This window comes from Corvus moneduloides, chromosome 4 (assembly GCF_009650955.1).
Source record: "Corvus moneduloides isolate bCorMon1 chromosome 4, bCorMon1.pri, whole genome shotgun sequence".
Lineage (NCBI taxonomy): Eukaryota > Metazoa > Chordata > Aves > Passeriformes > Corvidae > Corvus > Corvus moneduloides.
In genome coordinates this window covers 19,092,349-19,108,039 of record NC_045479.1, presented here as the reverse complement: position 1 = coordinate 19,108,039, position 15,691 = coordinate 19,092,349, and the positions used below count along the sequence as shown (strand labels likewise).

At 42.4% G+C, this 15,691-nt stretch overlaps 1 protein-coding gene across 2 annotated transcripts in view; it reads right to left on the bottom strand.

Moving 5' to 3' along the window:
- The window catches only part of CHPT1 (choline phosphotransferase 1), a 21,539-nt gene extending 5,848 nt beyond the window's left edge, over window positions 1-15,691 (bottom strand). Inside the window, exons 1-4 of one of the 2 annotated variants that reach the window (XM_032105508.1) lie at window positions 15,274-15,691; window positions 6,005-6,152; window positions 5,012-5,153; window positions 1,528-1,612 (exon numbers count right to left, since the gene is read on the bottom strand). In XM_032105508.1, coding sequence (XP_031961399.1) covers window positions 1,528-1,612; window positions 5,012-5,153; window positions 6,005-6,152; window positions 15,274-15,516 — 618 coding nt within the window. In that variant the 5' untranslated portion in view covers window positions 15,517-15,691. The remainder of the gene's footprint in view (window positions 1-1,527; window positions 1,613-5,011; window positions 5,154-6,004; window positions 6,153-15,273) is intronic. The other variant, XM_032105507.1, reaches the window with a different exon arrangement.

The window sequence follows — 15,691 nt, the reverse complement described above, 5'->3', positions numbered from 1 at the left end:
ACACCTTTTTCACCTTTTTTAAGAAGTGATTAAAGAAGCCACTCTTACCTACTAAACAAACGTCTTATTTGAATTCTCACTTTCCTGGGAACAAGCTCAGGACAACAGTGTTTAAAATTTGTTTCCTTACTAAGAACACAGTAAGTATCTTTTGTTATGTTTAAACTCCACTTTGGAGTACTTAAATTCTGTTCTTGAAATTCAGCTACATCTTACTCTGTTCCTCCTTAATATGTTCTTCAAATATTTTCACTACGTAAGCAAAAACTTGACACAGACTACTGCCATCACCATGGTATGGGAGCAGGAAGAGGGATACTTCCTTCTATTTCTCTGGATGAAACAACGCTGAACCACAGGAAACACAAACACCATCGGCCAGCTGTGTGTTTTGGTACGTTATTTGTGTGCTGTATCTTTGCGTATCACGAGACTATCATGAATAGTCTCCAGATACAAATTTTAATTGAACAGTTACCTTTTGGAATCAATTGCAGTTTCAAGGAAACTTCCAAAGGCAGCAGAGGATTAGGAAAAAGAAGTAGTAATAAATTGAAACTGTTGACTATATTTTTGAATATACAATGTTTTGAGATACAGCATAACTATAATAGATTTTAATAGTGAGGGAAAAATCAATCATAATTTAAGTTTAATGCACCTGCTTTATTTTCCAAAATGAAAACAAGCTTTTTGAAAATAGAAAAAAAAAAAAGCATCTTACAGGCTGGGAAAAGGAAGCAAAGTTTAGCTAAACATTCCTTAATTGTTTAGTAAACTTTTGAATTAGTTTTCATTTCTTGGTGGTTTATATTTGGGTTAATTTCCATTGGTTATCAATAGTATGGAAAAGTCTCAGTTCTTTGCACTATGACCAGTCAGAACTATAAATTTCTGCATAAAGACCGTAGAAAGGTTGATGATGTTAGTCTAATATACTTTTGATGCTGTCCACTAGAGTGCATCTTTAAAGATCAGAAGTCAGATATCAAAAAGTTTTGTGAAAGAAAAAAATTCTTTAAATATAAGTATTTACATTTATGTGGCTGTGGCATAATTCTTAAAAATCAGTACATCTGCATCGACACAAATACGGATAACTTAACCAAAACCCCCTGGTTTCATCCCATGATTTCATTAGATTGAAGCACTTCATCCTTAAATTTTAAGATAAATAGTTTAACTGAACAGTAATGTATGTCTTGCAATAAAATATACAAAATTTAGAAAACCAGAACAAAAATTATTTGCTAAAGCTTAAGTATGTGTGGAGTATTGGTGCCAGATCAAAAGTTTGTATGTGGCAGATGGGGTCTTTTTTCCTCTAGGTAGGTACAAATTTGTGCATAGGGAGTAATCTAAGTAAACTACAACATCAAGATAACCAGCACTCATACAATAGGCTAAAACAACATTACACAACTAGTAGGTGTCGATGGTACTTGTATAGGGCAGCTTCAAATACCACAGAACTGTGGACATTTACAAAAATACTCAACAGGAACTCTGAGCACTTAACACACTCACCTTGTAGTCCCATATTGCTGCTCCTCCATAGGCAGATATCAAGAGCAACATTGTTATGGCGATCTGAACTTCAGTTACATCAATTCTATGAAGGGGAAAAAGAAAGAGATTTAGTTAAAGGACTTCTTGCTGTAAGTATAAAGTGTGTGTGGAGAGAGCGGGGAATAAAACCCCAGTAACTGTACTTCAAATTATATAAATATATATAGAATATTACTTTCCTTGGCTGAGAAAGCTACTCTATATGGAGGCACACATCTCCAGCTAAAATTAAAGCTATACTCCTTTTCTGGAGCAAGCCACATATAATTTTAATAAGGGGAATATTTAATTAATACATTGTTAACTATTTGAAAATTCTGTATGAATTTACAGACTTGTTGATGTGTAAGAATCAAATCAAAGCTTAAGGCAAGCTCATAGTAAATGCAATCAAGCGTTTCCATTAAAAGCACAGCATATAAAAGCAGAGACTATAAAGAGCAGGCTGGGAAAGAAGGGATTTCTTTAAGCCTTGCATCATGAAAACTTGACAGATACAGCCTGCAAAACAAGGGAGGACTGAGTCAGTGGATAGCTGAGCATTTGCCTTATTTCTGAAGACATAACTGCTATCTTGCTTTCCTCCATAAAAGGTGCTCTGGAAAAGGTGGCCTTGTATGCCTTACAAAGTCCAGACTCTGTATTTCACCTTTTTTTGTTCTCAGACAAGATAGACAACTCTTTATTGTTGTATTTAATTGATGAAACCTCACATGAAACCAAGGCTCAAGAAAAAAAAAAAAATCAATACTTTTTAAGCTTTAACATCAATAATTAAAAATAATAACCAAAAAAAGTGCATATCAAAGGTACCTTTTATGGTAACAAAAGTTTTGAGACAGGTACCTTATGTTCATACTAAAGTTACCAGCAAACAGTGAAAATGAAGGTTCCAGATTTCTTTTAGCAGTTGGAGTAAATTTGCTGTTTTAAGGTATTATGACCAAAGTCAATGTGTATTGCTACTTGCTTAGCACATGACCTGTCTGTACAGGAAACAGTGGATTTTTAAAAGGAGATAGCAATCAACTCCTGGGTAATGGAAAACATTTATCTGAACTTGATAATCTCAGTAACATTACACTCTCTTCTTTCATCAGAAAGATGGCGATAAAATATGCCAAATTTCATCATAGTCTGACTCTTAGAGGATCCAGACTTTAAACTCCAGTTAGATGATAAGCTGACATGCTCATTGCCTCTTAAAACCATGAGAATGGGAAGTCCTTCCTAAGGTGTTGTATTCCCTCAGCTTTATCTGCTGTAGTGCTCATCAGTCTGTCAGGTGAACCAGTCCAGCTTGTCAGTCTAGTGCAGGCTTTTCATCTTCTGCCCATTTGATGAAGTGGCTTGAGTCAAATGACAGTGGAGCTGGGAGTGAGCTCTTCCCTCTCTGCCAGGGATGAAGTGTTACATCCACCCAGCCATTGCTGAACTTGCCGGTTACCTCATGCAAAAGCACCCAAGTGCAAGTGTTCAGAGGTTGCACTCTGCACTATTAACACTTGGATTTCTAATCTGCATTGCCATTGCTGCTGCTGGGGGTGGGAGGAGGCTCAAACTTGAAGCTGAATCATGTGCCAAAGTTTAATACTTAATTTTACAGAGGCTCAGACTGTTGGTGGCAACAGAGCCCAAATCAGAGTCCAAAGACTTTACTCAGACACTGCAGTATTCTACAATCTGACAGTGTCACATTATTCAGCTCTCTGATCCTTCCTGCCCATCAGCACTAGGAATCTCTCATTTGTGATTTATTTCTAAAATCTAGTGCTGCTAACTGAGGAACAGCATCAGTGAAAACCTCCATCCATCTTCTTATGTACCATGATATTTAGAGCACTATACTAATGCCTTCTTCAAACCTCTATGCTTAAGAAAAACAAAATTGGGAGCCTTGAAAAAAACTATGACCTGTTGTCACTGGACAGAAATAAGTTACCCTGGAGAAAAGTTGTGTCTATTTAACTTAAAACAGTAACCATGGAACATTAGGCCACTCTGAACTGTTTGTACTATGCACTATCATTATGTTTAAGTAAAAGTCACCAAGTTTTTAACAAAATCTTTATGTGGTAAAGGAGTCCCAGTGACTTCCTGATGTGGGGAGATCATTCTCATGCTTTATGCAAGAATAAAAGGCACAGAAAAGCAGCCATGTCTGCAAAATGCCAGAGCTCATGGTCTAGTCCACCTCCCTTCAGAGCAGCCTACTGTCATGGACAGAAAGTATCCTATTTCAGCCATCACTGTAAAGCACCTATTTTTGTTTATAGTTTATTAAAACGATTAGGATGTTCAGGCAGGCAGAAGAATTATAGTTTGTGCGGTAAAATGCATTACCAGCAAATCAAAAAGAGCTCAGAGACAGCCTGCATTTGATGCAGTGTGCAGGGACAGCTGGTCACCAGCCTGTGTGCCTGGGGATGTGCAGATTTGCTAAGGTGCTTCCAACAGGACAGAGCTAAGTAGGACTATGAACAGGTGACTTAGCAAGGGACTGGGATTAGTAGAAAGACAGCCAAAACTTATTTCCAGTTTTGCTGTCACAGAAGTCTCTGACCTTTTCCTCTTCTCAGAAGTAATTATACTAAAGTGAAGCTCATTGCTTAAAAACAGCAAAAGGCCGTGGCCAGGCACCACCACAGCTACAGGAGAGTGCAGCAATCCCCACCCTATTAGCAGTTAAATTGAAATTATTATTTTCTACATGAATTTCATGACTTCTCCTCCTATGCTGCAGTGAAACAGATAAAATTTCTATCAAGTCATGAGCAGCACCACAGCAGTCTCTAGAACTGTGACCTAACACAAAACACAAAACCTCAAGGACATCAAAGCCAGTATGAGCCAGATTAAACGAAAGGCCCTCATATATATGTGGGGTAATTTTTCAAGCATTGCCAGATGATATGTGGAACTCCTTGAGGACGCAATGGGTGCAGAGAGTTCATTCCAAGGAAGACTGAAGATATCAATGACAGGGAAACCCATTAGCAGGGGAATTTCTCTAAAATGCATGTGGTTTAGAGTTCCCTGAGGCTGAAACTGTTCTGTGGCTGGGAGATTAAAAGGGAGGTACCCAGCTTGCTCTGTCCCTACTCCTACACAGGGCACTTGTCTGCAGCGTAAACAAGACCTCTCTGGCCTGAGCCTGCATGGTGCCTGTATGGGCTCTGACAACAAATCTGCAGACTAAAGTGCCAAATGCATGCAAACAAAGCATATAGAGCTAAAATCAGCTCCTAAAAGAAAAAGTTCTCAGTATTACGCAGGGTTTCAAGTGCTTGTCAGGTAAAACACAAGATTGCTAGATTGGTAGGGAGATGAGAAAGAAGGTGAGAGAAAGAGAAAGCAGGGAGTAAACCAAGAAGAAACTGAAATCAAGGAGCTAGCAGTCTCAGACATTAAGGCATATGTACTTCTAAAGATACCTACTTACTTTCCAAACCTTAGTATGCCTGATACATATGTCTGCCAGTGAGCAGAATAGAACATGAAAAGTCCCACAAAACAACAGAAAAACAACCAGTCAGGATTTGTTCCTAGTCGGATTGCTATGCAGGATCCAAGGACAACAAATACTGAAAAGCAGAAATGAACATGTTAGTCATATAGCCTCTTGGCTTGAAGTTAAGAGAAATTAAAAAAAATAAACTAAAACACAGGACATTTTACATCACTCTAACAACGTAATGCTATGACTGATACTTCACAAAGTAGCTGACCCTCAAGGACAGTCCTGGCAGGAGAGACCAAAACACAGCACTCCTTCCCTGCCAAGACAGGGCCCCACCCTCTAGCCTACAGTGGTTGTTCTCCCTCCTACCGGCCTTGTCATCTCGTGTTCTTCGCAACACTGACAACTTCAGCTGAAGAGCCAAGCTCAGGGAGACTGGCAGCTGCACTTCTCTGGGAACCGAAGCATAAAGAAGCTACCAATTCCCAGGGCAACTGTTTCAGCCATTGAGCTTTACAAAACTACAGGCGCATTGGCACCAACAGCAGCAAAATACGGAAAGTGAAACTGAGCAAGGCTTACTTTTTAAGGACTTACAACTTTTTAAAAACTAGTTCTTCTCAGGAATATAAATTACCCTTCTCCTACGTGCCAGGCTACCCTATTACCAAACCGATACTTTGGCACCTTACTCCTAAAGTGGAGTATGTGAAGATGCACAGTTAAGTAGGAGCAGAATACATCTTACCCAACATTTGACAAAGGAACTTCTGAAATATCCCCCCTGTTACTGGCCAGGGATGCAAAGGTCAGGAGATAGTAAAGTTACTCTAAAAGACCCTGTTCCAAGCAGGAGTTTGGACTAGATGATCTCCAGAGGTCCTTTACAACTTCAACAAATCTGTGACTAATCAGCTCATCTTGAAAACAGGTAACTTTTATAAACTAGGATGGGTGACAGTAGGTTAAGGCTACCTGTGGAAATAGAGTCGCAACCATGATCAAAGAGTTCTCCTAGAGGAGAACTACTGTTTGTTCTTCTGGCTTGCTTCCCATCAATGGCATCCAGAGACTGGTAGATAAAAAGTCCTATTGCACCCAGGATGTATGCCCAAAAAGGTGCCTGAAAGAGATTCGTAGAAAAGGTCACCAAGTAGTTCCCAATTTCTCAGCTAATAATCTGTTTCATAAAGGATAAAATAATGTTCACCACAAAACTGTACTATACTGTGCTTTTTTTTACTTAATTAATGGACAAACCAAACACTTTGCACTAATTTCTACATGAATTGTAGTAACTACTGTAATGAACTCCTCCAGATACACCAGTGGAACACAGGTCCTTCTAATTATTTAAACAAAAGCAATCCCAAAACTTTAGCCCCTCTTCTGCATCAACTGATTCACTTTTCTACCTTAAACCCACAGTATTTCTATAATTATTTGCATTCTTTGTGCTGAAAAATGTTATAAAAATAAAAATCATCTTTAAAAAAGAAAGTAGTAGCAAGGCACTTATTAAGATCTCAGCAGTTTGAGAGGTGCTTGAATGATTTGCTCAGATTTACAACATAAAAACCCATTAAGTATTTTACTAAAGGCTTCAGCCTTTAGGGAAAAATATTTTTTCCAACACACAAAATTGACTACCGAGGCACTTGGGACAGGGCTTAAAAAATTAAGAAATTCACTAAACATGAAGAAGAAACTATCTACTTAATACACACCATCAGTTTCAAACCAAGCTGTTACACTAACACCACTCTTAGCTTCAAGGGAACTGTTCTGCAGACATTCCTTTCAAAAGCACTGTTTTCATATGCACAGTCCTTATGGCTTTGTCTAGGAATTAGGTTTTGTTAAAAATTATTTAAAACACCTTTGGAACAAAGCACAGGCAACATTTTTGCCTCATGTACTTTCCAGAGGTACCTTTAGTATTTAGAAGCACTGTTCACGAAAACAGAGTCAAAATCAGGTAAAAATGCTGGAAATACAACTTGCAGGTTAAACAAGGGAACAGCCAGACAGCCACAGAGCTGAATCCTTTCCCACTCCCCGCTCAGGGACAGCTGCTCTGGCGCTGCTAGATTTCTGCAACTCCCCTCCTGCGACACGAATTGATCAACGTGTACATGTATTTCCTAAGCCCAGTAAAGGCTATTAAGCAGATTTAGCCACCAGATCAGATCTCAGTGTGCTGAGATTTGTCCACACTCAACTAAACGCAGTGTCGCTGCTGGGGAAGAAGGGAAAATGGCAGTCATCTGTCCATTCAAAGGCAGCAGTAAGAATGCAGCCGAGGCGAGCTGCTCCTCCAGACATTCTGATGTCTTGTCATCATTGTTCTGAGCTAGAAAGTTACACGTCCAGTTAGACTGGTCACAAAACACACAAAGAAGCAACATGCTTAAGGAAGGTCCAGTTCTGAATAGCATTTTTGCTGTTATTTAAGAATTCCTCACATATTCCAGTCTAGCTGATACACTGCTATCAAAGTCAAATAGTTGGCTGCTTCACCCAGCTTTGAAGGAAAAGACAGTCAAAGAATCAGGAACTCCAGCTTTCGGTGCAAGGTCTGGATTTGTATGCACATGAAAATCTAGAAAACTTAAAACATTCTTCAAAACTGGCAAAGCTGTCTTCTGCCTTAATCCAAGGAAACCAAGAAAAATTGTTATCACAGATCATGTAGGAAGTCTTAAACAGGGAAAAGAGGATGAAGAGATACTCCAATGGACATTTAATATACTGGTATTTGATAATTCCTGCAAAGATCACACTATAGAAATTTAGGTCAAGTGAAGACAGCAATACATGTTTGATGTTTACTGATGGAATTAGTTGAGTTACTTAGCCGCCTTCTCCCATTTAGTGTCTAGTTACACAAAGGAATCTTGTCTTGGGGCATGGGGTTAAAGCAGGGAGGGAATTTTTAGCCATCTTTTGAAAAAGTTTCACTCCTCTAATGAAGGGGAAAGGATAAAGCTTGTGGAGAACAGGAGATGACTGTGGCTAGCCCAGGACTGTGGATCACCAAAAGCTCCATGGAGGCACAGAGAACTCAAGGGTCTCTCCTGGCATAAGGTCTCACTTGGTCCCACATAGTGCAGAGGGGCTGCAGCTACCTCCTCCTTCTCTCCACCCTTCAAAAACAGAGGGCTGTCAGTCATTGCTTGGGTACTTCAGAATGTAAAAGCACAGTTAGGACATTGTTGAAGCTAAGATAATTTTAGTTGTGATACAATCCACACACTAAAGTCACCATAGAGTATACACTGGCTTTCAGAATAACTTTGTTATGTGGAGAACAACACAGAATCTCAAACACAGCAGCTCCAGACCTATAAGCAGAAATGCCATGAGAAATCACTAGTTTCACTGTCAGGAAAAGACATTGCCAATTTATTTGAAAGACATTGCAAATTTTACCATTAATATTTCTGTGAAGTGCCACAAAGATCACCTGCAGAGTTTTATGAGGTGTCCTTACTGCGACATACTTCTATTCATTATGAAAAGATAGCTTGAGATCTACATTTAGCTTCTCGCAAAGCAAGTGTAACACAATATATGCAAAAATAAACAAATACATCAGCTTTAACTCAAACTTTTCCTATTAGGTCTTTTTGACAAAGCAGTAGCTTTTGTCCAGTTGCAAGTTATAGTACAGGTATGATCATTCAGGCTGATCCAAGTCTGTTAGCATTAGCTCCTACTGGGACAAATCAAAGCAACAGTCCCTCTAGTTCCAAAACTAAAGCACTCGGCCCCTTGCTGATCTGGAGGAAGGGTGAGCATTTTCATCTGCCTCCCAGTAAGTGTATCTGTATCCATTAGCAGCTGTAGCAGATGTATTAGCATCCCCACAGTTAAAGAGAAAGGAGAAAGATCCTAGTAAGAGCAACATATGTCAGAGAGCTTAGAAACACTATCTGGAGCATTTCATCCCTAGGCCGTCAGTCCAAATCTAACCCAAAGTGGTAAGAACTAAAATTCACTTGTGATCAACTATCATTTAGCAGATTAAATGAATGTTCTAATGTTTTAATTGGTAAAAACAGAGTTTTCCAAATCACCAAAGGTTCCTAATAATCAGGAATTTTCTCTGCTATCTTCCCTCTCAATACAGCTCCTGTTGCTGTCTCCTTTGCCTTCTCACATGCCTGGCTGTCCATTCAGGGATGTCCCCTGATGGCTTCCCACGCTGGACCCAAGTAGTTTTCAAATTAGAGAAGTGGGAGCATCTGAGAATGCTGACATGGCTGAGCAGAAAGGTCAGGAGGCTCCCAATAATCATCAGCTTTTCACTGATGAGGTGTTTATTATCTCTGCCCAAAGTTATATCCTGCCTAAGCAAGTGCATTATTTGGCCAGAGATAGATGCTGCTCCCATGGAACTACAAGAGAATAGAAACCTGGGGGGAAGGAGGCAGGGAGGGAGAGGGGGATGCTTCTCTGCTTCAATTCAAAATGATGTCTGAAGATAATACAGCCCCACAATCCTGTCACACACAGATTTGATACAGTAGAACTGGTCATCTACTGACCCAGAGCATGTCAAAACAAAGCCATATACATGTAGTGTTTGACAGGTATGTGTGACATGCCTCTCCTTCAGGAAAAAATGGGGGTTGAACAGCAGGCATTCTTCTCCTCCCATGATTCCGCCCCACAAAAGAGCATGGACAGTTACAAAAGACTACATGTGTCAGGGAAATCCTTTAGAACTTGTTTCAAGCAAAGCTCTCAAGTCTGGAAAGTTCAACAGGCCAAGCTTTTGCAGTATTTAAAGATTCAGTTTCCCTTAATTACTCATCACGTTTAGCCATAATCTCACTTCCTCAATCCATGGCTAATAGTTTTGCCCTAGTTTACATGGCCCCTCTCTGGATCAGATCCAGAATAGAGGGAGACATTTAGACTGGACTTCTCCCTCTTCTTCCCCCTGAACATGGATCATTTCCCACACTTCAGCACAAAGCACTGTGTGCAATTATACTAATAGCAGGATAAGGGAAGGGGCTGTTCAAACCTGAACTAGAGCAGGGAAGACAGCATGGATGAAAAAATAAAAATAATAATCAAATAATTGTACCATAGTCCAAGTGCATTTCATGCATACCAAAGACTCTCTGCATTCCTTTAGCGCCCTTGTCTCTCCAACAAGCCCTGTCGAAAAGAGTTCCCATCCTTCTGTGTCAGGATTCCTGGACCTTCTTACTTCATGCCAAATAACCTCCTTCTCCCATTCACAACTGATCGCTCTGCTCCTCACTCGTGGGTTTTGGCTGAATTTCCCACTCCACTCAGTGCTTCACACTTCTCTTCCAAGTCAGGTGATGCTTTTTCCTTCACACTCTCCCCTCCCACACACATCCCTGTTCATACCAGCTGCTCCAGTTCAACGTCTTTTCTACTTCTCTACTCTCTCTCCCACACAGCTCAGCTGTGCCCCTGCTGTTTACATAATATGATACCTGTCAGTATCTTCCCCTCATTATTGCCCTCTGACAGGCCTCTTTCCTTTTAAAGGCAATCCAGCTGTTTGCTTGGGTTTGCTGTTGTTTTTTAAGTTTTTTAAAAAGAGAGAGAGAGGCAGAGACAGCATCTCACCAATGTTCCTCTCCCTCCAAACTACTGATAGTAGAGCCAGGTGAAGTCACTGAGACCCTCCCCTGCTTTTTGCTCTCTGTTATAAATGTACTGTGGTATTGGCTTTTCGCATGTTACATAATTGTTATGAATGTATTGTGGTGTTGGTTTTTTTCATGTTCCTTAATATCAGAAAAGCTTTGCCCAGGTTCTGTAATGTAATGCTGTAGAATGTCTGTAGTTTGGGTGGTCAGTTTGGGAAGCATGGGGGGGGGTCTTCACATTCCTGGAAAATCTTATCAGTAGAAAAGAACCTGAAACCAGACAGAATGGAACCAAGGAAAAAGAAAAGACTGATAAGATGATACTCAGCAACTCCAAAGAATTCATGAATTATGCATGATGATGACGAAGACGAAATAAGCAACGTACTTTTAAAGCCGATCTTTTGGATATAAAGGTGTGCCTTTGGATCTCTGCCGAAGCACCCGGCCGTAAGACCCTTTTTGCTGTTGTCTCCTAATTGTCCCTTTTATTAAACTTTCCTTAAAATTTTACAAAGAGTGAACCTCGTTTTTCACAGTCTCAGTAGATGCATGGTTTTCTGAACAGCACATTTCAGCAAGGTATGACACCCTTTTATAAACTCACTACACCATTTCTTGAACAATTCCACAGAGCTAGCCATCACAAGCCTCCCTTCCTTCCCTTGGCTTACTGCAGGAGAACCCTTGGGCCCCTGCCCCCTTTTCCTATCACTGCCCAAACAGCAAATCTGTGATCCACACTTTTCCCTTCCTGTCTTCCTCTGTTCCCAGATATTTGCTTAGATCATGCTGTAAATGGTACAAGACTATTTTTCAAATAGTTACAATTCAGTACAATGTAATAATTACGGTTAATGTGCACTTCTGTCTAAAATTCTAGCTTCTCAAACCATTCTACAAGTCTATGACTTTATAGAAGAGAGCAGATTTAGACTAAATAGAAGGAAGATTTCTTTTTTGATGATGAGAGTCATGAAACACTGGCACAGGTTGCCCAGAGAGGTAATAGATGCCCCACCTCTGGAAACATTCAAGGTGAGACTGGACAGGACTCTGAGCAACCCAATTTAGTTGATGATAGCAAGGAGGCTGGACAGGATGGCCTTTAAAGTCTCTTCCACCCAGCTATTCTACAATTTTAGAGATCTTGAAGGATTACCAAAGCTAGACCCCTCCACGAGCAACCACCAATGCAGAGCATCAAAGTTTCCTTCTCCCTTTAAAAAATATGTTCAGTCACTTTTCTTCCTGCTTGTCCCAAACAGCGGAGGGGTATGCAAGATTCCCCTGCAAAGCCTAAGGAATTGACTGGAGCTGCTTCAGAGAAGTCTGCTGGCAGTAGAGCAAAACAATTCACTGTCCTATAGTGGGGATAAAATAGAAATCTTCACCCAGAAAGTGCTTCTTTTGCTCTTTAATGCAGCAAATACACACTACTCTTAGTTAATGTCAGCAAGAGTTTTCATTCCTAAAAAATTCCTAAGAAGTGTCAAAAAAAAAAAAAAAAAGGAAAAAGAAAAAAACACAACTCAGGCTGCAACCACAGTGAAAATGCCATTTCAGCACTCCATAAACATGAAACGTGCAGGTGGTGCTCTCTCCACCACCATACCTGTATATTATTTTTACAGACTGCTGTCCTAAGTTACAGAGAGTAGGAAACTGGACAAACCTCAACAAAAATGTACCCACATGGATTGTAGTCACAACAATGCCTGAGGGGTGCAACCTGCTAAGGGCTTACCTCTAAAAAAGAAGGCTTCTGTTGAAACATGCATTTGCAGCAGACAGTGATATCAACCATGTTCCTACTAGGCCAGGAGACATTACTGAAATAGACAATATTTTATCATTCCAAAACATCCGGTGCTAGTCAGGAACAAACTGGCTTTTAGCGGCTACTGATACTGATGAAGATAAAAAGAACAGCGTATAGGGAAACAATGGCTCCATGTTAGGAGAACAAGAGAGCATTTTGTGGGTTGAAACATGAATTGCACTGGGGTTGGCAATGAGCAGTATGAAATTGTGGAAATCACTGCAATAGGACATAATGGAAGCTGAAAATACGAATTGGCTCGAAACAACTCATTCAAATGGCAAAATCATCAGGTGGAAAGTGTCTGTGGGGAACAGACAGATCCAACAGTTACTTTCTAGCAAGTAACCCAAGTAGAATCCCTCGCAAAGAAACTGCTAAACCACAGTCTTTGGCAGCTGGAAGGGATACTGGAGAAAGATCTCTTTTCTAAGCATCTGTTAGCAGCTACTCTCCAAGGGATTTCAGTGACCAGTCTTACTTGTTTTGTGTTTTCAATAAAGGCTTAACCAAAATGGCCCACTTAAGACTGGTTAAGGAATAAAAAACAACCACATAAACCAACTCAAAAAAAAAAAACAAACCAAAAAACCCACCAAAACCCAAACCTGCTTGTTATTTTATCCAAGTCTCCAGTGCTCCTACCCTATCCAAGAGAATATGACAAGTTCTTCTTTGTCCATCAGCTAATCAAGACATGTTCATGATGGAAAGAGGTGCTGTTGAAGTGCACCATGGTATTAGTTCAGTCTGTGATTTCAATCATCTTGAACATAATTTTCAGCTCCACCTACCCTTTCCAGCCTATAAATCCAAGTCAAAACTATGAAATAGGTATTTCAAAACTATGAAATAGGTATTACAACAGCGCATGCAGCACCTATTAAGTGTTGCAACAGCTTTAGCTTTTTCAAAAAGCTGTCCAGAAACATGACCTTACCTCAGGCAGAAGACAAGCTGAGTCATTAAGCAAGTAGGAGAGAGAATGATGCTTCTAAGTGATGCAGCAAGAGAAAATCAGGACTATTCTCACAGAGCAGAGGCAACAAACAAAACAACAGGATGAGGCTGGCTTCACACTGCATATTTATAAAGGATAGACTGGTATCTGAACAAGAAAGTGTAGTCCAAACTATAGGTTCTTATAAAACCCAGCTTCCACAATTTAAAAAAAAAAAATTAAAAAGTCCAAACAGAAAAGTTCCTAAAACCCAACCTAAGTTTTCCTGGAAGGAATAATTCCCTGGATCTCTGCAAAACAACTTTTTTCTTTTTGCACAAGAGTCCTCAAGGGAAAAATAACTTACTTTCTGCTTTTAGTTTTGCATAGCAAAGAGAAAAAGCTAAAATGAGCAGTCAGACACATAGCTAGTACATGACTGATCTTTTTATCACAAAACTAAGCTAGAGGTAGCAGTCTACAGGCATTTTAATTCTGAAAGTGCTAATAGATTACCATCTGTAGTTTCCAGCCATTCACTATCATCTCTGTCCTCTCTCCTCCTACTGCCTGCAACACCTGAGTGCCTCTACCTGGTGATGTATATCAGGGGGATGATTAGGGTGAGACCAAACCCCAAAGTTAATTTCGATTTGGATAAGTTTCCTGATATGCCTGCCACAAACACCTCTGTGAACACGAAGTGCAAAGCAACTAGAGAAAACGATATTGTTCTTCTGACAAGAACACTCACCAGGGTAAATCTATGGTATTAAAAAAGTCCCAAACAACTGCCAACCTCTGCTGTTAGGATTTAAGCCCACCAGAACACAAGAAAAACAACTGCCACCTTTTAAGGGATTTTACCCACATAAAGCAATTTTTCCCTGGTATTTCCTACCCTGACTACCATAAAGACTCTGCAGCGGGAAACCTGCAACAGGCTGGCAAGCTCGCATAGAGGTCCTGAAATTGTGTGAGAAACTGTAGGCACTGCAGTTCAAGTGAGAGCAGCCCGAGAGCAGCCCCAGCCCACGTTAACAAGCCTGTTTTCCCTCCAGAAGTTAAAGCACTTCACTGCTTCCCACCCAAGGACATTGGAAACATTGGAGCTACTGTCAGCTAACACATCTGCTACACAACCCAGCCGCAGCTCTGACCTAAGCGATGCCCAAGTGGATCAGGCACGTTTCGTGGCCAGCCCTGCCCTGCTCCTGGGCACATCCCGCACCCTCCATCATGAGCAGCTGCTGTTTCTACCTCCACGGCCCCTGGGTGACAGCCGCGCTCCTGAGGAGGGTTCCATTCCCTTCCCAGCCAGCTGCCCGCGCAGAGGCACGCACATGGAATGCAGGCTGCTCCGTGGGGAAGGCGGGAGTGCCACGCACCAGGTGAGCCCGGCTGTGCCCTCTGCACCACAGCGTGCAGTGCAGGCCAGGTGCCCACCACACCAAAGCCCCGGCCCCACGGGGCTCTTTGGGCAGTGAAGGGCCAGAGCTCGTCCGCTGAACCTCGTCCTTCCACGTCATCCCTACAGCATTTGGGCATTCAGACCCGAACACCCATCTCCAGCTCTACCCCTGCTGCCCCAAAGGGTGAGCCGCGCGTCACCGCTCCTCTGATTTCTCAGGACAATCCCGCAGCGCTGCCTTAGCCCTCCCTGCCAAGGGACGGGCCACGCGCGTCGCTGCGGTGGAGCCCAAAGTGACAAGGCACGGCCCCGCGCCGGGCACGGCCCCCCAGCCCCCGGCACTGCCAGCAGGCACCAGCGGGGCCGAGCCGCGGCCGCCTCGCCCGGCTCAGTGCGGCTCCAGCGGGGGGCGGCGGCCGTGTCGGGCGGTACCTGCTCGGTGGCGCTGGGGCAGCAGGCGATGAGCGGCAGCGCCGTCAGGCAGTTCAGCAGGAGGCCGCCCATGGTGATGGCGTTGGGCGCCAGCCCCCGCGGGACCTGCTCCACCAGCCAGCCCCAGTAGGGCTGCAGCCATGGCTCCAGCAGCGAGCGCCCGGCCGCACTGTAGCGGTGTTGCTCCAGGCGCTTCAGCTGCGCCGGGCTGAGGGGCGCGGGCAGCACCCAGGGCGCGACCATGCCCGCACCACCACGACGGACGACACCGGGGTCAAGGGGCCGCCGCCGCTCGGGGCGGGGCTGAGCCGAGCCGGGGGCAGCGGCGGAAGAAGCCGACGCCCAACAGCGGCTTGGCCGGAGGGGAACGGCCGCCCCCGCCTCGGCCAATGCGGGGCGAACGCCCTCGCCCCCGGCC